The 27,248-nt window shown below is 41.6% G+C and overlaps 1 protein-coding gene across 1 annotated transcript in view; it reads right to left on the bottom strand.

The window, feature by feature from the left end:
• Nucleotides 1-210: 210 nt before the first annotated feature.
• The window catches only part of NHS (NHS actin remodeling regulator), a 322,736-nt gene continuing 295,698 nt past the window's right edge, over nucleotides 211-27,248 (bottom strand). The window contains exons 3-9 of the mRNA XM_015417586.1: nucleotides 23,723-23,850; nucleotides 16,818-16,880; nucleotides 14,163-14,355; nucleotides 9,994-10,125; nucleotides 5,900-8,881; nucleotides 5,352-5,478; nucleotides 211-1,146 (exon numbers count right to left, since the gene is read on the bottom strand). Coding sequence (XP_015273072.1) covers nucleotides 501-1,146; nucleotides 5,352-5,478; nucleotides 5,900-8,881; nucleotides 9,994-10,125; nucleotides 14,163-14,355; nucleotides 16,818-16,880; nucleotides 23,723-23,850 — 4,271 coding nt within the window. The 3' untranslated portion in view covers nucleotides 211-500. The remainder of the gene's footprint in view (nucleotides 1,147-5,351; nucleotides 5,479-5,899; nucleotides 8,882-9,993; nucleotides 10,126-14,162; nucleotides 14,356-16,817; nucleotides 16,881-23,722; nucleotides 23,851-27,248) is intronic.

The following is a 27,248-nucleotide window of genomic DNA, read 5'->3' as shown; positions in this document are numbered from 1 at the left end:
TCATTTGCTACCAACTTTTTTCTTTGATAATTCTATTTACAAGTGTTTATCAAAAATATGGATATATACATCTGTTTTGTTTATGTCTTCTAAATTTTGTTTCAGTTCACTTTAATGTAAAAAAATACCAATACCTCAAGCAAGTTCATGTCCCCCCCCCCCTCAGGAAGCACAACAGCGAGTGTAATGTTCTTGTTCCTAAACGGGCAGCTTTGGAAGAGGAGGGGGTAATGTAAATCTACACCAATGACAGGAATTGTGATAACAGTGAAAGGGAAAGTTAACCATTTAGCTTATGATTCTACTTCTAGAAAATGTGATGTAATAAATAGCTACAGTCTCTTCTCCCAGCATCCTTAGTAAGCATTTTCAAGCATCAGTATTGCCCTGCATGGTATTTGACTGCTACAGAATTGGCCTGCTCTCAAATGCACATGAACCCAAGCAATTGCAGAGTTCTCCCATTAACAGTCAGAAGTGTTCTCTGGCACTTATAAAGCCTATGTTGAACTCTGTGAGGATCGATCATCGTGTGGGCTTCCATCTGAATTTTCAGTCTCTCCTTCTGAAATAGCTTGCATTGGGGTGTTGTACAGTCTGCAGCGGACACTGTACCGGCTGCTGCTGGCTGCCGGGGGAGCCCGTGACCGTCCTATGCGTGAAGATGCTGATGTAGGAAAACTTTTGGAAGAAAACCCTTCTGCGTTTATTCTTGGAGGGCAGGGAGAGAGAGGAGCTAATGCCTCAGCACCTGATGAGACTTGGGAAGACTCATCAGTCATTAGAAGAGTATCTGCAATTGTTTCTCCAGGAGACTTGGGGGAAATAGGACTCTTCAGTATCTCAGTGGCTGACATCCTGTAGCTGGAATCTGATCTACTTCCCTTTTTCAGGAGCAGCAGCTTGAATTCCTCATTAGAGGTGTTGGACTTCTTGGCATGCCTGTAAATAAGGCCAGGAGACCTCTGGCTGCAGGCTGTGCTTGCCGCAGCGGCAGTAGGCAGAGGATTACATGCAGTTGATGTACTGCTGGCAGGAGGTGTACTGCTGGCAGGAGACAAGCTGCTAGTACTAGATGAAGCTCTTAATCTGTTTCTCGTGGACAGGTCCCCAGAATCCTTTCTTCCAAGCACTTTCCTTTTTGACCTGTTATGAAACAAAGGCTAGAATAGTCACAACACAAAAGAGTAACGTTTAGATATAATAAAATCTAGCCTGTTGAAGAATCAGTCCCATAACAAATTAGCAGTACTTATACAAACAGTAAATGGACTTCTATATTGAATTGAAATACATATTTTACAGGCGCTAGGATAGAATATAGTAAATTTAACTTTGATTTTTAACACTCCAGCTTTCACTTTTAAAAGTGTGTCCTTAGGCTACAGAGAATGGTTTGAAAACAAGACCAGTGCTTGGTACGCCAAACCATAGAGAATGTGAGTTAGATTCCTATCGATCAGGCTTCCATACTCTTCATCCTATGGCAAACTACCGTTCTAGACCATTTTGTTCAAGTCTCCCTCTTTGTCTTAACTTGTCATGTAGCCTTTATTTGCATCTAATGTTGCTGCTATTGCAGGCAGCAAAAAGAACCCTCACTGGCTATTGTACGTGCTTATGCTCTCCGATAGTTTACAGATTAATGTAGAAATACTGATGTGGGTAACTAGCTGAATGGGGGGCCGGGCACATACGGTGGATCAGGGATAGAAAGAGCACAAAATACAGAAAAGAAAGCACTTGTTAAATAGCAGGGTTGATGGAAAATCTGACATTTTATATAGAAACAGTTATGGGATCAGTGTACCACATTAAGTGATGTTTAAGAACATTGTCTACCTGAGAGTACATCTCATGTCCCAGATAATTCTGTAATTTCCCAGATGTCAATTTTACATGATTGTTGGTAATAAAGAGAAAACACTATTGAAATCGCTGTGTATATTATTGCATTATATTTTTGTGCATGTATACAGGAGGGGAGCTTAATGCAAATTCTGGTTGCCAGCTGCCTAGAACAAAATTGTTGTGTCCCTTTAGTAGAAGCCTAATAGGATGTTATTAATTTCTTTGGATTGAAAAGTTTCAGCTACCTATTTCCATACATTAAAATGTTATTTTCATTTAATCAAGGCCTGGTGGCAACCATACCCATGTCTGATGCAGAATATGTAGAACTTCCGCATTCAGAGGCAGTAAACCTCTGAAACCCAGTGCTAAGAGGCAATATTCAGGGAGGTCTTTGGCCCTCTTGGGCCACTGGTTGGTAACTGAGTGAAACAGGATTCTGGACTAGATGGACCACTGGGTCTGATCCAGGAGAGTTCTTCTTATGTGGAGAGCTGAGCTTCTTAAGTCAATATGCAGAGAATTAGATTTACTTCTGAATAAACATGTTTAGCACTGAACTGCTAGTCATGTGAACAGTAAAGAGGCATAACTTTCTTAACATCTTATCAGGAAGCAGAGGGTTCACCGCACTGCAAAACCCAGTACAAATTTTACAGTGGTTTACTCTGTTGTATTCTCCACTGCTATATACTTGAATTGATTCTTCCTTTTAACTATCAGCCAGCCTTCCACTCTGTGTCACTCACTGCCTTGTCTCCATCTTTTTCTCAATTGACATGGAGAAGCAGAAAGAACTGTCTAATAGTGGAAGCATCTAATTTTATATTTAGTTCTCATTAAGTTTGGGGGGGGGATAAGGATCAGCATTTGTATTATGTATTTTGCCAGTTTCTTTGCTTTAGCTTAAGTGAGAATTTATGTAATCTGAGAAAACACTATGCCAGCATGGTTCCATCTAGTGTTTCATGCTGCCTCCTCTGGCACAGTGATTAGATTTTTCTAATAAGCTACTGATATTGCTGATACAGAACAATCATAAATAAATTTGACAGCAATTAAGGTGTACAGCAGGAGAATCTACAAGACTTCAGGGAAGTGCCAAAAATGATCTCTATTAAGCTGCTGAATCTGATCTGGAAACAAATCTGGAGTGTCTTCTAGCTTTCTTAACATTACTATCACTGTTGCCAGGTCATTGCGTTCAAGGAAGACTAGAAAGGCTCCAGGAATAATCTCCAGGATGAATCTCCAGGAAACACTTCTCTGACCTGGCCTGACCTGGTCAGTGGGTGAGGAAAAGAGAGGTGATAAAATTCAGGGGAGCAAGGAGGAAGGTCTCTTTCGTGCCGGGTCCATCAGAGCAGACAGAATTCTTAGCTGAGGTCTGGAGGAGCTGGCCATTGACCATGTGCTGGCACAGAGAGCTACAGAAAGCTTCAAGGTAATAATAATAATAATAATAGGAGGAGGAGTGTTAGATCGCCGCTAACAAAGATCCGGAGAGTGATTTCAACAAAAGTGATCAGCTTTATTGTAGGTACGAACAAGCGCTTGAAAGAAGTCATAACCAGAACAACTTAACATTGGGAGCTAGGCTCCTTTTAAACATTCCCGGGCTAACGTAGCCACGCCTATTTACAATAATCAACCAATGAGGTTGTGCGGATAACGTCCAATGAAAGTCCTTCCCTCTCAGGGAATTGGTAGTGTTCTGATTGGTCGCTATTGGGGAGCGACCAATAGCAAGTTGGCTTGAAGGAGCCTTCCTCTGGCTTGAGCTTATCATGGAGAGTCAATGCGGCGATTCATCTAAGTCTTTTCGAATACACCACAAGGAGGAGATTGGATTTATACCCCACCCTTCACTCGGAGTCTCAGAGCGGCTTACAAACTCCTTTCCCTTTCCTCCCCACAACAGACACCCTGTAAGCAATGCTCCCTCTCAGCTGTGAAGTCTTGTGAGCAAAAATCCTACTTTGTGAGCTACTGGCATTAAAGTTGTGAGTGAGCGATTTGGCTACTGCATAAATCAGTTTGCTCTGGAGCCGTCCTTCCTGAGCCAAGACAAAAATGTGTGAGCCGGAGGCTAAAAAACTGTGAGCTAGCTCACACTAACTCAGCTTAGAGGGAACACTGCCTGTAAGGTAGGTGGGGCTGAGAGAGCTCTTTCAAGAACTGCTCTTTCAAGGACAGCTCTTGTCAGAACTATGGCTTGCCCAAGGTCATCCAGCAGCTGCAAGTGGAGGAGTGGGGAATCAAACCTGGTTCTCCCAGATTAGAGTCCGCACATTTAACCACTACACCAAACTCTGTAGAGATCTGTAACTTCATAAACTTTAGGAGCTTATCCTATTTTAACATCTGATAGGGCATGTATACAGAGAGGGACAGAGGATTTGTGTTTTACCCATTTCTTTTGATTCCCGTGCTCAATCTGGCGCTGTGCTAAAAGTAGGCTTGTGAACATTTTCTTTTTAATAAATACTTTATAACTTTTGATGCTGGTAGTGGTTCTCTGTACCATGTAGACCTCCACCCCCTCGGACATGCCATTTTAAAAGGAGCACCAGGGGAAGGCAGGCAGTTGGCAAGTGGCTATTCCTCCAAGGGTGCACAAGGCAGTAAACTGTCCCTGTGGTGACCAGGTGCTGGGCAGTGGGAGACAAAGAGGCAAGGCCTCAGAACTGGGAAAGGAAGCTGGGAGTCCTGACCCTCCCAGTGGGCAGTTCCTACAAAGGTCAGGTAGTGGTGGTGGGCTACCTGAGGGGGGGAAAAGCCTCTCCAGGTGTTGGGAAAACTTTGGAGAGCAGGGCAGAATAGGGCCCATTCTGCCACAGAGGTAAATAACATCACTTAGTAAATAGCACCACATTAAGCCTCTGCTAAAAAGAGAGGACATTTTCCCTCCAAGGCAGTTAGCAGCCCTAGTTCTGCATGGTCTCTTCATAGTTATCCCAGGACAGGATATTTTTCTCCAGGTCTCAATGACTGACTGAATCAGACAGCTAAGTAAGCAGCTTTAAGCTTATACCATAATGACTGTTACAGTGCGTATCCTCCACCAAAAATAGTGTCTTCTGGTTAGCAATAGGGTGTACTTCATGGAACAGAAAGGTAGTGCTCCAGTCGTCCCAGCTATCAAAAAAGTTTGAAGACTCAGTTCACCAATCTGTTTTCTCCCCCAACTGTTACTTTCTCCAGTTAACATCTTCCTCCTAATCTCACCATTCTCAGCAATAGAATCCAAGTGACCATGAATGACAGCTAGAAACGTGTAAATTTGGTGCACGTGAAGCCAATTTATACTTTCCCAGACATATCACATGCCAACTTTCATGCCATAAGAGGGGTTTTTTGGTAGCAATTTGGTCCAGAAAATACAAGTTTTTAAAAACAAGTAGCCTTATAGCTGCTATTCTAGATTTTGTATTTCAATTACTTTAGGTCTGCTATCAGGAAAGCCGAGAACATGTCCAGTAACCCTAATATTAGCTCACCGGTGAATGACTGCAAATAAATCCTCTGTCGTTCGAGGCCTATTTGGAGACACAAAGACATCTTCTGTTTCAGCCTGAGAGTCTTCACTTAAGGGTGAAATTATGGAATCATCACTCAGAGAAGATTCTTCAAAACAAAAGAAAAGCACTACTGAGTTTTAGTTAAATGATTTCCTGCATTTTACAATAGAGCCGGTTAATCTTTTCACTCAATTAATAATGGAATCGACTATAATGACAGGAACTAGACAAAATCTAAATATTGGATGTTCTGTCAAAACAATGTCTCTGGTTCTAACGGGGGGAAAGAGTGTTCTTTCAACTGCTGAAATGAAGTCACAAGAAATGTAGATCAATGCTAACAGGCATACACGTTTCTTGAAAGCATGCCATGGTTGTACCTGAAATATATTAGCAGAACTTCACAAATGGAACTCTGCACACTTAAGTCACCTACTGATGGAGCTCAGTAGAATAAAACAAATAACTACTACCATATTTGGCATCCAGCTCCATCTCAAATAATACAGGAATGGTTAAGAACTTACCTTTCCAATCACCATCATCTGGAGTTCCTTGTGTCTCAGCAGCTCTGCTGTCTCTGTAATCTGAGGCACTTTTGGTTGGAATACCTGATGCAATATCATTTTCCTGCTCAGAACATTTTTCACTGAGTGAATCTACAGTTAGGATCTCTGATTCATAGCTGATATCCTCAGGCACTTTGTCATCGGGATAGCTTAGATCCAACTGATGTCGTAACTGATTACTCATGTCTGTTCCCCCATCTGAGGGGTCAGACTGGGATATGTCTTCATTCACAGGTTCAGATTCCAACTTTTGTTCACAGTGTGCATGCAATTCTTGCTGAAGCTGCACAGGTTCAAGACTTCTCTCCTGGTTGGAGCCACAGGAGGTTATCCGCCCTTCAGAATTGCTTGAAAAGGCTGCTGAATCTTTTGGAAACCCTTCAGCAGAACTACTACCAGCTTTACTTAAGGGACTGTCAAGTAAAAGCTCGTGAACTGGATGCATTTGCTCTGTTACATATTTAGCTATTGGAGCACCCATATTAACTGAGGATAGGGACTCTTTACAGATACTTTTTTCACTGAAAGTCAAACTGTGTTCTGGTTGCAGTTTTTCTGGGTTTATCCATACTGGAGAGGCATCAATATAGGAAACTATGGCATCTTCCATGGAGTATTGGCGAGATATTTGTTTCTTGCTTACATGTGATTTCATTTTACCTGAAGAAATAGCTGTCACCATTGAAGGGTTTCCTTGAATGTGTAGAAGGTTTGTATTATCTTTTTGTTTCACTTCTTCAGACTTATTAACTGATCGAAGATGTACTGACTTTAGAACTGAAGGTGTAATAGCAAGGGTTTGTGGAGAGTTAGAGCTGAGTGCTTCTTCTACTATGTTCTGTTTACTGCTACTGAAAGCATGGAGTTGGTGTCTGTGAGTATATGGTTTATTCAATACAGTATGAAGAGCACTTAGGTCAAGATGAGTAGGAGGTATAACTGGAAGTTCTAGATCTTTGTTAAGAGATATGTTGCCATCTTTAGAAACAGGCTGTTGCAAGGAGGACTTCCTTTCTGGTACTTTTGGCTTCCGTTTACTGCCCCCTGGAGACAAGGGTCCAGAAAAGAAAGCTGTAGGAAACGAAGATGTTGGTGTTTCAGACTGACTGGAATAACCACTCGAGGGAGAAGCTAAACCAGCCAACTTTTCTGGGGAAGCCAGCTTAAACTCATTCTCAACAGAAGGGAGGGAGGGAGTAGTTGCTCTTGATCCAGACTGTGACGTTTGTGATTCAGAACTTTCTGGCGACTTTATGCATTCTATGACTGTAGTACCCGTAGCAGTGCTAGAATTGGATAAAGACCTATAAGGATCATTAGATTTCAAGTCATTTAGAAGCCAGAGATCTGCATAGTGAGATTGTTCAGCACCTTCTTCTTTAAATGATGGAATGTCCATGGTGTCAAACTGAGGATCCTTTAATCCACTCTCATCCTGATTATCCCAGGAGTGTTCCTGGTGGCTTGGCAGATTAGTGGTTTCCACTCTTGAAGGTGTGTTTGAAAACTCAAGGGGCAGCTTCATTTCCCTGGACGTATGAGGCATATATTGCTGCCCACTGCTTATCTTTGGTTCTTTCTTCTCAGGAAGATCCGTGCTGCTGTCAGATTTCCTTAAAGACGAACTGCGTTTTGGTGGGGCTGGCTTTGCCTTTGGTTTCTTAAGAGAGATGCTTTGTTTGCCTTGCCTCCTATGGTTTACATAATCCTGCCAGGCACAGTTAGTGAAATTGGAAGCAACACTTGCATTCTGGCCACTCTCAGAGCCCACAGCTGCATAGTTACAAATATAACTTTTACTTCCCTTGAGACCACAGTCAAAGTGCATGGAGGTATAGTAGCCTTCAGTGTCAACCGAAAAATGTGAGCTTGTGTCTGCTTTGTCGGATGGGGTCTTTTCTATAAAACTATCGTAAGTGGCCATGCTCGTAAAACTTGGGCATCCCAGACTGTCTGCCTTGGGGCGTTCAGGACTGAAATCTGGCCGGCAAGATGCATCATGATGATGATGCAAATAATTCCATTCACTGTCACTCGTGTTGCTGTTATTAGGGTCGTCAAGCAAGTCTGCCACAGTGGAAGTGAAGGAGCTTGTCCGGTGACCTCTGATCTTATCTATTTGATCACTGTAGTGCTCTGCTATGAAAACACTCGAATCTTCATTGGCATTAGGGGCAATGTTCAGAGATAACTCTGAATCACAGTGTGAAGAACCAGTGAGTGGTGGAGAGGCAGCAGGAGGGATAGTTTCTGAAGTTTGGGAAGGACAAGTTGAGCTGCTTCCACTCCAGTTACCACTGGATGATTGGTGATCATCTTTCTGATCCATGTGACTACTGAGAAGGACTCCAGCTGTAGAAATAGAGTGAATGGGGCTTCCAAATGTGTCAGAATTTGATGAAATATCGCAGCTTCCAGAATCTGCCATCCTTGATAACCTTGATCTCCCTCTCTCATTTGAGTTACGATCTGGACTATGAAGATACTGAGAACAAGTTAAACCTACAGGATGGTGTTCTTTTGAACACTGATTATTGATGCCATCTTTGCTGTTTGTAGATATTCTTTCTTGGTTTGCTAAAAAGTGTTCTGCATCATATGCTGACATTTTGGCACCAGTGTTGTGTTCCGCTTCATTGGCTCTAGCACCTTCACGAGGAAGACTCCTTGATCGGACTTTGTTGCTTACTGATGTTGTAAACATAGTGTCGCCGTTGTCTGTCAGCACCAATATATTGCCAGCTGAATGAGACAGGGAAGCTACTACACTCTGGCCCCTCTGTGCTCGGATTCTTCTTCTAGATGGAGCGGCAATGAGGATTTCTTCTGTCTGGCACTCAGAATCCCTAGTGCCTGACCTTCTGTTGATGTTATTAGAAAAGTCTGGATTTGCATGCACAATCACATTCCGTTCTCTTGCTACTGGTGATTCGTCAGAATCTAGGATACATATAAAACTATGTAAGACATTGTTTTAACTGGCTGACAAGTTATAATCCTCTCATTGGTCTAAAACTTTATATGAGGGTGATGTATGAGTATTTTATTAGATGTAATTATCTTGAAGCAAAAAGCAATCACCAAGGGCCAAACGAGGCGTTACATGCAGATGTGTGCCCCATTATCCTGATAACTCTTTTAAAATGGGACTGGAGAGATGAGCAAGACAAGAAGTAGGGTGAGGGTTCTTCACTCTTTCTCCACCCAGTATTCCCCTTTTCTGCAGTCTGCATACACTCCCAAGCACCCTTTCCTCGGAAAAGGTCCAGGATTTATACAGAAATAAACAAATCCTCCTTTCATCTGAATTTTGAGCAGCTACTACTAGTTTTATACTAGCATGGATCATTGTTTCATTGGCTATCCCTGCAAAACAGACATAGTGACCACTATAAAAATACAAGAGCAGTTTTGGTGGTGCAATAACCTTATGTAAGAAACTGTTCACAGACTTGGACTAAGTGAACCTGCATGATTTCATGCTTATTATCTTAGCGGGGAAAACAAACCTGAAAGGTGAGAAAGATATTTGGTAAAGTTTACAAGAAAGTATAAATTTTGAAAACTATCAGGTATAACTATACACCCAATCTTCTGCACAAACTAAACAGTGACAATTCGTTATAATTTTACAGGATAACATCTGTCAGTTCTTTACCTGATCATTCCTCCTTGGCTACAAGAAAAAACTTTCACTGAAACTAGTTACTTTTTATGTACAGAACTATGGGAATGGGGGGGGGGAAAGAAAAGAATACAACAAAAATCAAGTAACTCATTACATTTAAACAAGAAGGTTTGGACATGAATATCTATATTACTCAGTAAGGCCTACAGAATGTAAAATCTGAAGGCAGTAATAAGTAATATAGTTTGTCTAGCAATATTTTTAAAAAAAAAGACAAAACAAAACAACCTCAAATGCACTATACTCAAAACTCCACAATCTTAAAAGTTGAAATGTTCCTTGGAAAGCTGATTGGAAGGCTGGCTACCACTGCAATTCAGGTCATTTAAATGCTATCTAGTCAAGAGTTTTATTTATACTACACCTATTTCTTGTTGGACTCTTCTGGGGATGCCAGAGATGGTTTTCCTCCTTCTCAATTTCCGTCTCCGCTGTAGTACAGATTGTGAGTGAACAAGAGAGCAGCGTATACTAGCCTCTCTGTCAAAACCAACTCCTGCAACCCATAAATAGGTCTCATTAGCTTTTAGAAATAGTAAACAAATTGTCATGATTGGAAGACAGTGGAGGTCATGTGAGCACTTTGGAGTATGCCTGCAATTCAATGTGAGGCAGACTTTGTACAACTGATGAAAAGTATACCGTGTACGACAGCTTTGTTGCTAACCCCTGATCTCTCCAAGCACCCTGCATTGCCAAAAATTACAAAGGGAGGGGAGGATGAAAGAAAAAAAAATAAAGTTAGGCATTCTCAGGAATAAAGGAAGGAACCTTTATTTTATCCATTTATTATGGATATGCAGGCAACAAACATAAGCATCCAAGATGATGATCAGAAATTGTCCAATTCTAACTTATGCAAAACACAACATAATATTTCCATTACAGTGGAACTGTAGGGAGGCTTAGATTCAAGAATAACTGAGTGCATTTTAGATAGCCAACCTATCCTATTGAAGCAGACATATAATGGACGATCCAATAAAGTTTTCTGAATATTAGTCCACCGAGGACATTGCCAGTGTTGAGTCTTATCTCAGCATTCACACTGATATTTCATGACGCCATCAGTGTAAACATTAGCTAAGATAGTAATACACTGAGCAGACCCAGTCCTAATCTTTAAAGAAATACTAAAACCATTACAATAAATTAACCAGACATGTTAAGTGTTCCTTGCATATTGTAAGTGGTCATGCCTTCCTTTTGGCTTTGTGAAATTTCCTTTATGTGTCCAAACACCCTTAAGTGTCCGCATATGGAGTAAAGGGTGGGATGTTTTTAAATGGAAAATGTCCTTCATAACAAGGGATACCTGAGAAGTGCAAAATTCGTTCTAAAAGTAAGATGACTTCTTAATACAGTATTTTCTCTGTACCTTTTCTCATGCAAATATGATAGCATCTCAAGTCTCCAACAGGAAATGCTTCCCTAATTCTAGGAACTGATGGAGAATAGCAAAAAAGGGGGGAAGGGGATGCACTTGGATGCACTTCCAAATATTGTCATGTTTGTGTGGCATGATTCCTGAACACAAAACTTTTTTTGGAAGTAAACCCTATTGATTTTAACAAGATTTATTGCTGTGATCCATAGCCCTTTATACATATTGACTTCCCTCTGTCACTGTTGGGAGATGGAATTTTATCTGTTCATGGATCACTTTCCTAGTATCATTGGTGACAATACAAAAGTCTTGTTTCTACATATGCATGGGACTAATAACTAAGAGCTTAGTGAATTTCACTGATTCAGGATATCCATGAACACAGATGTCACAGATGCATATCTAGATGTGAAAACACATCACAATGCTAACTTTTTACCAACTGAATGTAATGTATGCATCTAATGTAAAAGGGGATGCAAAAGTCCCATGTAAAAAAGCTTGACTAGAGCGGGATCAAGTGAACTTTTTTAAAAGCAGAGACCATCTAAATAACCTGACATTTTTACATATGAAACTGGAACAGTTATTGGCAATCAGAAGCAAGTTAATTGGCTAAATGTATTTAGAAACTGAATGATAACCCTCTTTTTAAAAAGGCTATTTTAATATTTTGACAGGTAGATTTCTTTAAAACAAAGGGTTATAAACTTGGCAAGATGTTTTTACAAGCAGATGTTCAGACGATCTACATACTGAGGCACTCCCTAGGAAATCCATGAAAAAAGACAATAAAAATGGGGGGGGGATCAAGGCCCTCCATCTCAAACCAAAAATCTGTATTTTCAATATTGTATAATTATATTGGTCATAATTATACATGGACATACACATACATAGTACATTACATACAAATGTAAAACACCAAAAAGTAACTTTCTTGTAAAAGTTCTTCTTGAAATCTACTACAAGAGAACCCAGACAATAATTTTTGAATCAACCTCAGCCACTAACACCAGGATAAACAGACTGTGGTTCTTCTTTAACTATGTGTAGATGTGCAGGCTACTTCCATTAATTTTTTTTAATATTGCATTTTTAATATGTTGGAAACATAGTTTTAAAGCATTGCAGACCTCTTGCAGTGCAGTGGAACTAGATTTAGAAGTTATTAAACTGTGCCAATGTGAACCTTCATTTATTCTTGGGAAAACTTATTTGAGTATCTAAAGAAAACTTGTATGCTAATGCTAAACACACAAGGATCCAAAGACCTGTGAACCCAAGGAGCCTACAGGCTTGTTATTTCACAATGGCTCACAAGGCCCTGCTTTGAAACCCAGAAGGGGTTTCAAAATAAAGTTCAATCTATGATCTCAGCTAAGGATCAGCTGTTCTTCAAAGGAAAACATTCAGCTCAGCTAAGAAGAGTCCCTTGCAGCTGTTTGGGTCCCAGCCGTTTATTAACCAAAAGCCAACTAAGAGTTAGGTGTGCTCTGATGGACTGATTTCAGTCCAACTCTATGATAAATTGTGGCAGCTAACTGAAGTTGTATTTTATAAGTTTGCTTCTTTAATTTTTAAAAAATACTGTAACCCACTGTTCAAATAGTGATTGCCCTTTCCTCCCTATTGAAACAAAGAATGTTACCTTTTAAACAAGAATTGAAAGGAATAAAATTGGTCTTATTATGAAATTGGTCTATCCTATTTGTAAATGAGGATGTTCAATTTGGACTTCATCTTTTAAAGTAGATTAACAGTGTAATCCTAAATAGAATTACAGACTTCTAAGACCATTGACTTCAATAGGCTTGGAAAGGCGTAACTCTGCTTAGGATTGTTGTGGTAGTTTTGATGAAAGAGGAAGATATAGGTGGCTCCTCCATTCAATTTTTTTTCCTAAAGCCAGAAAAATCCTCATGAAACAAAATAAACAACCAACAAGAGAATGAGAAAAAGAAAACAGTTCAGGTCTCTTCTGAGTAAATTCTTGTCTGGACAGACAGCGATATTATGCAATCATATATCTAATTCTGTATCTGGCCCCAGTGCAGCTTGAAAAACCAAGAAAATGAGGCCACCACACATTTTTACTGGCTTGGAAGCAACAGGGAGGAAGTCAGAGGTGGTGGGGAGGGCAAGGGAAGTGCTACCAACCAGGTCAACCCAGGAGGAGGAAGACGTGGCAGGAAGCAGGAAGAGTGAAAGAAAGTGTGTGTGTGGGAGGGCTGGCAGGGCTGGGCAGAGATAATAAAATGATGAGATTCCCTTCCCCATTAGTCTCATGGGTCCCCACTTGTGGTGAAATAAACCCAGTAAGCAATATGCTTAAAAGTTATCAATCAGTTAAGAATGCCATTACTATGACTTCACGTAGCAGCCAATGTTTGCTGCAATGTAAACAACCCTGGGGAGGTGGGAAACCTTGAAGACCTTGAAATCATGATTCCAACTTCTTTTCCCTCCTCTGTTTCTATGTGATTATTTTTTGTTTCCAGCCAGCTATAGTTATTACAGCTGAATCGAACCAGGAAACTAAACTTAGCCCTTGCCCTGCAAAATTGTAATTCCTAAAGATGGCTTTGGAATCTTGGTTGTGAGGATTGGCTCTCATGGCAAGTCATTGTTATAAATCCAGAAGCAGCTAATTATTGTGGCTGTGCATGAGGGATGGAAGGGCCAGGGCAACTCAGGGTTCCCCCTGCTGGCTATTACATCTGGACTTGCATTAATGTTTGTTGTCTAGAAGAATTACAGTATCCTTTGCTTGCTATTCTTATTTGGTCAGACACACACGACAATCATACAAGTGACAAGTAACCTCTTTAAATTTGGGAATGATTTAATTTCTGTTAAATTCAAAGAGACCTTTTAATGTTTGTCAAAATGGAAATCTCTGCTCCTATATGTAAGAAAACCAGACATCATTTCCCATAAAATGCTAGTGGCAATACATTATATAAGACAAGGACAGCCCTGCCAACTTATTCCAGATTTAACAACACTGACATGACTGACATTGCCTCAATATCCTACATTTGTTCATCATAAAGCCCTGTGATAAGAGACATGCTCACCGTAATAAAAACAAATTACTTGAACCACCTTTTGTCAACATAAAAAGAAGTACAATAGATCTGTACCAGTGACATTGATGGGGATAATGCAAGAGGAGATCACTTGGGCATCTTGTTTCATTTTCTCCTCTGGAGTTGGGAGAGGTAGTGCTTTGCTCCAATTGGTTTGCTTATCCAGTGTAGAAGGAATATTATGTATTGGATTTTTCGGCCTCTGCCCTAACATGACATCTGTATCTTCTTCCTCCGGAGGGTGTGACTGTAAATTAATGCAATCAAAATCAGTACCTCTTCCTTTGTGACACAAAGTGCGTTTAAATAATATCAGAAAATGAGATTTGGAAGAAGAGTTCAAAGAGACAAGAGAAGACCAGCAATGTTTCAGCAGACGGTTGACAGATAGGAAGTAAAAGCCTTGTTATATATTGGAAACAGTTTAGTAACTGGAGATTTAAATGGGTTTTCAGTAGAAGAGAACAATCTCCAGTCAGTGCTTGGTTGTTTCAAACATGCTCTCTGTTACAGCAAAAATAATGGCCACAATCCATTTATGCATACCATTTTAGCAACTGCTTGTGAGTTTGAATGCAGTCCTTGTTGTTCTACATGTACACGAATATCAACCAGCAAAGCAGTTCTGTGCAGGGTTTCTACTCTATTAATGTATATTTGACAAGGATTTTAAAATATAGACTTTTCCTAAATAGCACCACTTGGAAGCAAGTAACATTGCTTTTAGTTGAACTCCAGCACAATTAGGCTTGCCAGCCCCCAAGTCTGGGTGGGGGATCCCCCAGTTTCAGGGGCTTCTCCCCACCACAGACCAGTTGGCTGCTGGGGGAAGACCCCATCCATGACCCCATGTCACCCAGAAGTGATGTCATCACATGGGGGATGTTGTGCAGGGATGCTCTGGTATTTGGGCAAACTCTATGGTTTGAGGGCAAAAAATCCATAGAGTTTCATCCAAATACCAAAGCATCCCTGTGCAACATCCCCAGTGCGATGACGTCACATTGGGGATGTTGTGCAATGTCCCCGCCCTTCCCTGGAATGCCCCCCAAATCCACCTGCTAGAGCAACAAGGGGACCTGGGAACCCTAAGCATGATTTTAACCATTATTAGGCAGAAACATGCCTGAGTTTAGTAAAATTTGCTCCCAAGTAGGCATGGTTAGGATTATAGCCTGAGCCAGATCCTACTCATGTTTTCTTGGAAGTAAACCTCACTGAAAAGTGGGACTTCTCAGCAAACATGAACAGAAATGGAATGCATGTTTAAGGTCAGACAGAGATATATATAGTACCAACTGGATATTTTTAAAAAAGATTGAAAAGCAATGGATGAACCACCTTGGACTTTGAAATAACACTTAAAAATCATGCAAAGAACTTCAAAATATCCTACCCAAACTATTCCACACAAGGCACAAAAGATATGCAAAAAATATACAAGCACTGAGAAATCAGCTACATCAAAGGAATGAGTCATTTTTACAGAGAAAAATGTCATGCTTTGTTATTTTTGTACTAGTTTGTTGAAATCTATGCACTTTTAGAAAGTGCATTTACTTGAACAACTGGACATAGATACTCTTTAAAATCCTCGGTTGTCATCTAATCGATCGCTGCTTACTGCGCTGACTGTTTAAATATGTGTTTCCAATTCCTCCTTGGCTAACTCTTGGATGCTCTGTCCTTAGTTTTTATATCTTCTCAAATGCTTTAATTCTCTTAAATGTGGTTAAAAGACAAAATTTAATTTGATTTTTTTTCTGCCACGGGATTTGATATTTGACAATTTTCTAACAGGTAATCACCATCAACAAACCCTAGGTTTCTGTTTCCCCACAGCTATATTACGAGACCTTCTTTCTGGGGACCCAGGACAGACTCACAACTGTTCAGAACTTCCTACTTACATTCTGAAGGCCACATTTTACATCTACTTGTTGAAGTTAGTTACACCAAGCCATTTGCTTACCTTCTTGGAATCATGCACAAAATCGCCCATAAAAAAATGAAAAGGGACGGCTGTCCCTCCAAAAGATTTTTTTCCATCCCTGGGTTAGAAAAACATAGCAGCTTTCTTTATCTCTTCAGCTTTTGTGCTGTTCCCCAGCAGACATGAATAGCTCATATAAACTAGTAGCACAAAAGACTTTGTTTCCTAGGTAACCCCTGAAAAAAAAAAGTTGGTGCATGCAAAAAAAAGGGGGGAAAGCCCCACATAGCCTGCATTTTGTTGCTGAATCCTTCCCTGCATAACAATGGCTTGCCGGACAAAGAAAGTGAAGTGACCTGACCACAATCTCTGACTGTCTGCCAATGCCGCTCTTTAGCAAACAATAGCAATGATAACAGTCCATAGAACACATCCCTGCTCTGGCTTTGGGATAATTTGGATGTTTTCTTGTGGTTTTCCAAAATCTCTCTCTCTCCCTCTCTCTTTCTCATTTTTCCCTCCATTATATAAAATCTCTCAGAGACAAATTTGAGCTAGCCCTTTAAAAATAATCAGCAAAGAAAACCCCTCTTGTGAGCTACTAAACCTATTAAACCAAGTGGGAAAAAAGAAAAGTTGGTGCTCGTTGCTGATAGAAGCACAACATAAAGACAACAAAGTCAGTCAGCCAAAAAGCAAGCAAGCAAGAGAAAGGATTAAGGACTGAAAGGGAGAGAATGAATGAGAGGCTGTTAGTTTAGTGTTTTTTCCAATACCTTTCTACTCCATGGGGTCATGTGGCAACACTCAGTGGGGGAGGGCGAGCGGGTGCTGTAAAACTATAAACATGAAATGTGAAAAAAATATGAATAAATTAAACACATACTGAAAATGTACCTATGGTTTTCGCCAAAGTATATCAGGACTGCATAGTATCACATTCAAGCGGATTCATCATTGTGGTGGGTGGGGTGAACAGGCATTCTATAAAACAGTACTCATAATGACTGCCTATGTTATCAATCAGGATTTGTTTCCCAGTTTTCTGTCTGTTTAATATAGTCACACACAGTGGTTGGTTACGTGAAAAAAGGTTAATGGGCACAAAGGCAATCAAATATGTGGGGTTTTGCCAGACAAGTCCTTTGAAAGCCAACAACGTATGTACAATTTCTTCCACTGCCCACCCAAATCTGTACCCAAGTTCTCTCTGTTTTCTGAAAATTCTGAACAAAAGCACCATGGAATTTTTGAACTACTCCTACGAGTACTGGAAACTACAGAAGTGTGCTGAAATTCTTGGACCTCGTCCTCTCCTCCACTGTTGGGCTGATGTAATTCATTATAAGATTTGTGTAGAAAATTTGGAATTAACTATGTAAAGCAATTATTGTGAGCCCTCCATGCACCATTGTGTATTCACCATTTTATTTTGTTTATTATTTTGTTTGTCCAACACAGCAAACAGATTTCTGCAAGTGAATTACCCTTAATGCATGCACAATCAGCAGTTAAGGTCTATCAAACTTTCTCAGCCAGTTTAAATTGATGATGCTACATGTTATGACAAGAAGGAGCAATAGGCCCCATGTCCATAAGATGGGATAACTCATGCCTTCCCATGAAACAGTTAAATCCAAGAATCCTATCATGACATTTTATAAAGAAATTAATATTTTAGAGCTTTTGGGGAAAAACATGTTAAGGCTATCCATGTTATATGCATTATTTAAAGAATGTTACATGCCTTTAGCAAAATAAAGCTTTTAAGAAAACATCTGTGTGATTTATCACTGGAATTCTTATTCTTAACGCTGATAAAAGACAGGCAGGAAAACAGCTAGATACAATGAAGTGCCTCGAAACATTCGTTTTTAGTGTGAACAGCACAAACAAAATCCAGTGGTGGCAGTGAATGAGAACTGTGTTTCAACTAGTTTGTCATCTAGACGACAGCCTCCTGTTGGAAAAGGCATCTCATCAAATCTTGACCATAATTTAAAGGGCCAAACGAGAACACCTGAATGAAGATGTGGAGAATCACTTGTTCTTAAATTAAAAGGGGTAAAGACGTGGCCTGATGATGAGGACTGCCATCTTATGCATATGCATATTTAACCAGGGAGCAAGTCCCATCTCTTATAGATAGGAACTCTCAGGCTGGGGCAAGTGATGCACTGTATTCTTGGTACCTGAAAGGGGGGGTCAACAGTGGGAGGGCTTCTAGTGTCCTAGCCCCACTGCTGGGCCTCCTGATGGCACCTGGTATTTTTGGCCACTGTGTGACGGAGTATTGGACTGGATGGGCCATTGGCCTGATCCAACGTTGGCTTCTCTTATGTTCTTATTTCTTTGGTTTTTCTCCAGCACCTCAGGGCGACATGCATGCTTTCCTGTCACCATTTTGTCCTCACAACACCCTTGTAAAATAGGATGCATTTTGAGAGAGAGAGACAGACAGACAGACAGACAGACAGACAGACAGACAGAATAGCCTACAGTTATCCTTCATGGCAAAGTGGGAATTTGAATCTAGATCTCCCTGGATGTAGTTCAACATTCTAACGACGATATAATGTTGATTATCACTTGATTCAGTGGGATTTACTTCAAGGAAATATGCTTTGAATTGTGAGGCACAAGTAACAGCTGTGACACAGGAAGTCATAGGTTAAAATATCATCGTATCTAGAATGGGGGTGTGTGTGTGTCATGATTTGCATGCAGGAAGTCCCAGATTCAATCTCCAGCATCACCAATTAAAAGGATTATATTTCAGTGATGTGAAAGACCTCCACCTGAGACCTGGAGACCTGCCACCAGTCAGAGTAGACAATGTTAACCTTAATGGATCATTGGTCTGACTCAGACAAAGGCAGCTTCATAAGTTCATCTTTGTTGCGACTGTGCCCAAGTTACATTCTTTCATATTTGTCATGGCCCTTGGCAATATGACAATAATACTACCACCCTTGAAAGACTATTGTGATTATTACTACAATAATGTACATAAAGCACTTTAAACACTTGAAATGGGATTAGTAAAGGTGTTTTTTGTAAATTGGATTTTTTTAAAAATGGTAGTTATTTTACCTTATATTAACTAGGTTATATTGCACAAAGTATATTGGCACCTCATTCAAAGTATATGGAATTCAAACAATGAGAGACCACATTTTCAGTCCTTGGTTCACATAGCTCTACATATACTTTGACTGAGCTTGTTAGCTTGTGTACAAATACACTGTTAAGGCATATGCTGGGACTGTGCAGAAGTGGTTCACAGTGCAATAAAATGACCCTTTTAGCTATTTGCACCAAAAGTAAACCTGGGTAAGATATAACCTCAGAGACCCTTAACATGCCCACTTTGCACATGCACACTTGCTTCAACGAACTGCAAAAGAGGGCAGGAGAAGGAAGAACGGTTTGGAACCCAGTGGGGTGTGAGAACTGCTGGCTCCCGGCTGGTATCCTATATGAAGAAACAAACCCACAGGCAATCAGAAGCCAGAGGCAGCAAGAGCCAGTGTTACATTTCGGGATTTTTAAAATTTAAAACATTTTAATGCTGGCTTCCCACTTGACCAGGGTCCCCCAAGGTGCTGCACATAAAACATTAGAACAATTAATTATCCTTGTCTGTCCGGGTTACATAAATCTTCCAGAGAGGGGCTGGCTGACTGGTTTTGAGAAGTAGTTAATGCTTCCCTAAGGGGGGGGGGGTTGCACCAGTCTTGAAACAGGTAGTGGTGCACCCACTTCTAAAGAAGCCTACCCTTGGCCCAGGAGATCTCAATAATTTTCAACCAGTCTCAAATGTTCCATTCTTGAGCAAGGTGATTGAATGGATGGTGGCCGGACAACTGTGAGCCTTCCTGGATGAGGTAAATTGTTTAGATCCCTTCCAATATGATTTCAGGACTGGTTATGGGACTGAAACAGCCCTGATTGCCCTGGTGGATGACTTAAACTGGGAGATGGACTGGAGTGCACCTCTGCTGATTCTCTGTGACCTCTCAGTGGCTTTCAATACCATTGATCATTATATCCTTTTGGACCACCTATCTGGACTGGAATTGGGAGGCAATGTTCTGCAGTAGTTCTGGTCCTACCTGGAGTGTAGGTTTCAGAAGGCAGTGCTGGGAGGACTGCTGTTCAGCCCCTTGGCCTTTGACCCATGGGGTTCCACAAGGTTCCACCTTGTCCCGTTTGCTCTTTACCATCTGCATGAAATCACTGGATGAGGTAATCCAGAGATCTAGGTTGGGTTTTCACCAATATGTGGATGTTACTCAGCTCTATCTTGCACTTCCAGGTGATCCCAGGAAGGCTGCAGAAACCCCGAACTAGGGCATGAAGTAGGGTTGCCAAGTGTGAATTCAGCCGCAGCGGGGGACTCCCGCTGGTGGCTGGAGCTTGCTAAGTGACACGGGCACACCGGGCATGCTGGGGGCAGGGCCACGACCATCCGAGGGAAAACCATAGAGTTTTTCTCGGATGACTGTGGCCCCGCCCCCAGCATGCCCGGCGTGCCTGCATCACTTCCGGGCGACGTGCATGTTGGGATGGAGTTCCCTCCAGGGCCCGATCTGCTGGCGGCGGGAAACGGGCCTCTGGGAGGGACTTGGCAAGCCTAGCGTGGAGACAGTTTTGGAGTGGATACGAGCTAATACGAGCTACCTTCAAAGCCTTATACAGCCTGGGACCCACATATCTGAAGGACCGCCTCTTCCTATATACGCCCCAAAGAGCATTATGCTCTATGGATAAACATCTTCTGGTTGTCTCTGTCCAAAAGGATGTCCGTCTTGCCTCGACCAGGGCCAGGGCTTTTTCTTCCCTGGCCCCTGCCTGGTGGAAAATGCTCCCAGTCGAGATTAGGGCCCTGTGGGATCTTCTTCAGTTCCGCAGGGCCTGTAAGACGGAGCTGTTCCGCCAGGCCTTTGGCTGAGGCAGTGGACGTCTCTATATGTCCTCCCTGAGGTGGTTGTCACCTATCCACCTATCCATCTAGTAACCCAAATAATATGCTAAAGAACCGTATAACCAGTGACTGTCAGAAGTATGATTGAGTTTTAATGTTTATTATTGTTTAAATTTTCTAACTTGTTTAATTTTAATCATATTTATTGTACTGTTTTTATGATGTTACCTGCCCTGAGCCCGCTTGCAAATGGGCGGGCTATAAATACAAATAATAAATAAATAAATAAATACATTGAAGCTTATTTGTGAAGCTTAATCCCAACAAGATGGAAGACCTACTGGACTGTGGAAGGTCTGACCCATGATTTAAAGTGTCACCAGTTCTGGATGGGGTTGCACTTAACTTGAAGGAACACGGCTGTAGTCTGGAGGTGCTCTTAGATTCAGGCTTACTGATGGATAAGCAGGTGGCAGCTGTGCCCAAGAATGCGTTAAACCAGCTTTGACTGGTTAGCCAGCTGTGGCCTTCCCTGGACAGAAAATATCTGGACACTGTGGTGCATATCCCGATCACATCTGGATTAAGTTCCTGCCATGTACTCTACATTGGGCTGCCCTTGAAAAGTGTTCAAAAGCTTCAATTGGTACAGAACACTGTAGCCAGGATGTTGACTGAAGTGGGTCATAGGGAACATATCACTTCTTTCTTGGCCCATCTAGACTGGCTTCCCATTTGTTTGTGGGCACAATTCAAAGTGCTGGTGTTGACCTTTAAAGGCCTATAATGAGCAAGCTGCTGATGTTAAAACATTAGCTACAGCAGCATTAAATATCATCTGTCTTTTCTTTATTCATCTGGGGCTCAGTATATCCCAGCTGCCATCAAACTGTTAAACACCAAGGTGGGTGTGCAAAGTTTATATGGGGCTGATAGCTGGATTGATAAAATAGGGGAGTCCTTTGATTCAATTCTTCTTAAACTCCTATGTTCTATCTGCGGAATTCTGAATTGTGTAGAGTTGAATTAGGACAACCATCTATTGACGCTTGGGCTTAGTTGAAGGCTTTTCCCTTTAAAGTTGAAAATTATACACTCCAACATCCAAGAGGGATACCTCGGCTTAGTCAGAGATGACTCTCTATGTTTCCCACTGGGATAAACTTGTCGAGCAATGACTACAGTTCCTCAGTCTTTCCTTGTATTCCCTTTATTCAGTTACCATACAGAAATCCATAAGAATTATTAAGAAACATCTATTTAAGTACAATTATAACAGTGCGGTGGCTCAAGTGGTTAAGACGCTGAACTGCAGGCTGTGGAAGGTCGGTAGTTCAGCAGTTCAAGACCCGAGTTGCCGCATGACGGAGTGAGCTCCCATCTCTAGTTCCAGCTCCTGCCAACCTAGCAGTTCGAAAGCAAGAAATTGCAAGTAGATAAATAGGTACCACTTCAGTGGGAAGGTAACAGCGTTCCGTGCGCCTTGGTGTTTAGTCATGCCAGCCACATGACCACAGAAATGTCTTCGGACAGCGCTGGCTGTTCGGCTTTGAAACGGAGTTGAGCAACGCAACCCTAGAGTCGGATTCGACTGGCTTTCGAGCAAGGGAACCTTTACCTTTTTATAACAGTACAATCTGTAGAACACAATGTGTTTATTCTACTCAATTTGTTGGTATTCTTCCACCTGGAGAGCTCCCCAATTACTGCTCATATTTGACTGTTAATTGCTATAGGTGTGTCTTTATGTTGGCATGCGTTAATGCCCTACCATCTAGAGTACTGCAAGGGAGGTATCTTAAGATACCATACTCTGATAGAAAATGCAGCTGTGATGCAGGTAGTGTAGACACCCTGTATCATGCAACCTTTGAATGTAATAATTTTGTGAGCCTAGAAATCTTTTACTTCTTTCTTTGCTCCAAAATATAGATCATAGGGAGGCATTACCTCTTTTATTAGAAAATAATAGCAGACCTATCAGGTATGGTAGTCCCAAACCACTACTACTAGCTGATTCACGAACAGCTGTCTTGTCTACAAACCAGAATTTGAAATCACAGATTAATCCCAGTTTAGAATATTTGTAGATAAGAAAATTTTGTTTTGTCATCATGCCCAAAGCAAATTTGTCTCCAAATCAGGAAGCCTTCCATCTCTGCACTGTATATGGAGGGATGGAGAGACAATGTGCAAACTTTAGGACTTCTTGGCTCATTTACATTACAAATTAACTACGCTCTCTTCAGAACATAGCTGAGTATAGCCCTAAACATGGGTCTATTCCTAACTGCAGCAACATCCTCTATCTTCAGGCAACAGCTGAACACAGCCCAAGATATAATGGATCAATGAGACTTCCTGAGTTTGGCTATGGTTGTCTGAGTTAAAGTAATATCGCAGGAGGGCCTTATTTTCCTGGTGTACCCTTTCCCCAATACAAAATCTTTCTATGTTCCATAGTTCATTTTTTTTAAATGAGAAACATAACGATGAAGCAAACAAAACACACATGGATGGATTAAAAAACATAATGAAAAAGAGACCAAAATAAACCCTAAGGCATTATAATTCAGTAGTAACTAGAATTCATGCCTTGAACAGCCTCATGATGAAGGTTTAGCCCATCCAGACATTCCGCTGGTCCCTGCCACTTAGCTAATAAAGGAAGAGATGTTGTCTTTGGGTCAGGAGCTGCAACCTTGAGACTATCCAGATCGGAAACAGCTTTAGGCAAAAAAAGAGAACACTTACTTTTAGCAAGTGGCGGTCCTTTGTCTCTTTGCTTTTCTGATTGTAGGCTGCAGGGAAAGAAGGAAAAGGGGGAGCCACCACAGAAACTGGGCCCAGGACTTTCTGTTCTCTGTCCCGATTCCGTTGCTCTGTTTATCAAAATAAAACCTTTCAGACAGCCATATTTAAAGATATTTAAAAATAATGGACAAAATACCTTAAGTTCATTCATATTCAGTCAGTTCACCAGATATACCTACATTACCATGGACTTCAGCAAACGTTTGGTATGAATTAAACTTTGTAAGGACAGCTCATATGCCGTGGTGGCAGAGCACTGTTTTTATATCCCACTAGCATGATACCCGTGCTTTGCTATGGTATTTAAGTTCCTTAAATCCAGTTATAACACTGATGATGTGAAATCTGAAATATGACATTTGTTGTAGGAATTCTAATGGAGAAGATTGTAGTGTAAGAAATGAAGTGAGACATATGTACTCCCCTCCCCCACTGAAGGACCTGTCTCTAGACCACATTGGTGGTTCTGCCCTCAGGTGTTAGGATCACCAGGCTGCTTGATGAGCTCACTCTAGAGCAGGCTACATAGAACTGTCCATTTAAGAAGCAGGGGTCATGTTTCTCTGGATCTCTTTGGAGGGGGGGGGTTGATGTCATGGTAGGAATGCAGTCCCCTTATTTTGGGTTTCTTGGTGTGGGGGTTTGGCCTGGGCATTGAATGTGGGGGGAGGGCATACCCACCCTTTTTTTTTAAACAAAAATCCTTCTCATTTATGTTACATTTTAGAACTGGGACATAACTACATATTCAAAACACCATCTGAGCAACCAGATATTAAGCAAGTTCATATGAACCAGTTTTCTAGAACCCACATTGTGAGAAGTTAAATAATGTGATAAAGGAAACCAGTTTTCTACAAATTTGGAGTATATTTCCATTGTGGGTGTGAGTGTGACTAAGCTGGGCCAGCAGCACCGCTAAGGTGATCCTGCCGGGGCAGCGTCCCTGATAGATTAAAGTACCCTGGTCCTGCTCCTACATCTGACAGACACCAGCCTGTCTGGTGTTGGGGGGGGGGTTGTATTTAAAGGCATCAGGGAGGCTGGGCTAGCAGCAGGGCTAAGGCAATCCTGCTGAGCAAACCTCCCCAGCGGCTGTAAGTATCCCACCTCCCAGGCATCCCAGGCAGCTAAAATTTTTTCTAAAAATCCCTTCTTAGTGAGCACCTACGTCATAGTAGGAGCGCTCTCCCTTGGTGGGCGAGCTAGGAAGGGTGGGGTGGGGGCTCTGTGGGACTGTCTGTGTTCTCTCCTGAGGAGAATGTGTCTTCTGGGGAGATTTTTGTTGCGTGCCAGTTCTGTGGGTGGGACTCATGCAACTCAGCCACTGGCTAGGGAGAACCTGCGAGTGACAGATCAGGGATCCAATTCATTTGGGAGCATGTGGAACGTTTAGGGGAGTCCATGACCAAAACAGAATTATATATAAGGAAGATGATATGCACTGGGCAGTGGGGTTTAAAGACTGGTTTTAGCTATTGCACAACAGCAGCTCTCATACACAAAACTGCTGCTGAATATATATATATATTTATTTGAAAGATGTAATAGGCTTCTCCTATGTTCTTTTTTCACTTCATGCTTGACCCCAATTAATTTGTACCACTGGCAGAATGTTGAACCAGTAGAAAACTGGTTCCCCCTTTCCATAAATTCAGTTTCCCCCAGTTGCCCATTGAGAACAAAGTACCCTGAAGACAGTGATGAATGAAACTATTGTAACTTGGACTCTTGAGATGTAGCAAGTTACTTTGTAAGAAAAGGCAGGGAGGAGAACACAGCATATTAATTTCAGCCAAAGTGCTCACCATTAATGGTACAGGAAAAGTATAAGGTATCTGACTAGTTGATATCAGCCATTAACATAACTGATACCACAGAATTCAACCGGAAGGAACAGCCTCACAATCTGACTTTACGACAGCTTCCTTGCTTTTTGCTCCAGTAATTGTCTCTTGGCCACAAGATGGCAGAAGAAGATTACGCTTATCTGAGTGCTGTAATGCGGACCAGCAAGTTTAAAAGAAAAAGTCTCCTAATACTGAGATTGCATTTCCTTTTTATGACTCTTTGCCAGACTCACTGACAATTTGCAGCTGACACATGCCAAGGATTTATTTAGTATATTATTTAAAGCATTTATAAAAGTAGGCCATTCTGAACAGCTATTATCTAATTTAAACTGTGATGAAAAAAAGCAGATAGCGTACGTAATGCTACTACATCAAAGTGAAGCCTCGTGTTTGAAGAATCATGTTTTAAGAATCTGTAAATGAATCCTATCAAAGTCAGTCAACATCTGATATTGTTTCTACTGGCCCGTGCTGGTACCACTAGGAAACAATGGCCAAGACCCCCAAGAGTTCTTCTGTGGGCAGAAGAATATCTTCTTGTAGAGCACAGCTTTCTTGGCTCCCCCCACCACAGCAGCCTGAAATGCCCCTCAAATCCTGTTCCTGGGAGTCCCTTAGGGAGGTGAGAGAGCTGAGCTTCCCGAGCACATATCCAAATCTGGATTGAACAAGTACCTTATTGCAGGCATGGTGAGTACGCTCACCAGCCACACAACAAAATTGACAATGCATGTTCCAGTGTTGCTTTCACACGCAGGAAGTTTATCCCTGCCATTTTTTTATAAAAAGAAGGAAGGATGGTGGAAGATCATGAAAACATTAACCGATAACTGACCATTCTTAGCAATATATCCCAGTGACAGGATCAAGGAAATTTGTCCATTAGTCCAGGACCAAGCAGGGCTGGATTAAGACAAACTGAGGCCCTGAACTATTAATCAAAATCTTAATTTAGTATTTTTAATATGCCCCTCATAAGATAAGGCTCTAAAGTGTAGCTTATCCAAGTGCTGACACTTGGGAGAGGTCACATTAGACAAGGGATTACTTCAAGGCAAAAAAGTTGCAATTGCCTGTGGGGTGGAACTACCTGCATTTTCTTTCTCTCTCACTCACTTCTGTCTGTGCAACCATCCCTCTCTACTGGCCTGTTCTGTGAACTGCAGCTCTTGGTCTTAGGTTCCATCTACAGTTCCTATTCCAGACTACAGCTCTGGTCTGTCACCAAAAAAGAAATTTGCTAACCCTACTTTTTATATCTCCTCCTGGGATACTGCAAATCTGAGTAGGTCTCATCCAGCTATGGCCACCAGGGGAGGCCAGAGGATGCCCGTTGCTACCTACCCGGGCCAGCACTGGAGCGCTGTGGCCCGGGGGAGGCTAGAATACGCTTCCCACCACCTCCTGGGGTAAGTGAGGGATCCGTGGGGGGTGGCGGAGGCATGATTGGGGGAGTGGGGTGGGTGGGAGAGCCTCCCCCATCTCTGCCCTCTTTCTTTCCCTCCTTTCCTTCCCATTTCCTTTTCTTTCCCTCCTTTTCTTTCTCTTTCCATGTTCTCTTCCTTCCTTCCTCTTTTCCTTCTTCTTTCGTTCTCTCTCTTTACCTATTTCCC

Source organism: Gekko japonicus, unplaced genomic scaffold (assembly GCF_001447785.1).
Source record: "Gekko japonicus isolate JY-2015 unplaced genomic scaffold, Gekko_japonicus_V1.1 scaffold18, whole genome shotgun sequence".
NCBI classification, from domain to species: domain Eukaryota; kingdom Metazoa; phylum Chordata; class Lepidosauria; order Squamata; family Gekkonidae; genus Gekko; species Gekko japonicus.
This window is presented reverse-complemented; position numbering and strand designations above follow the sequence as displayed.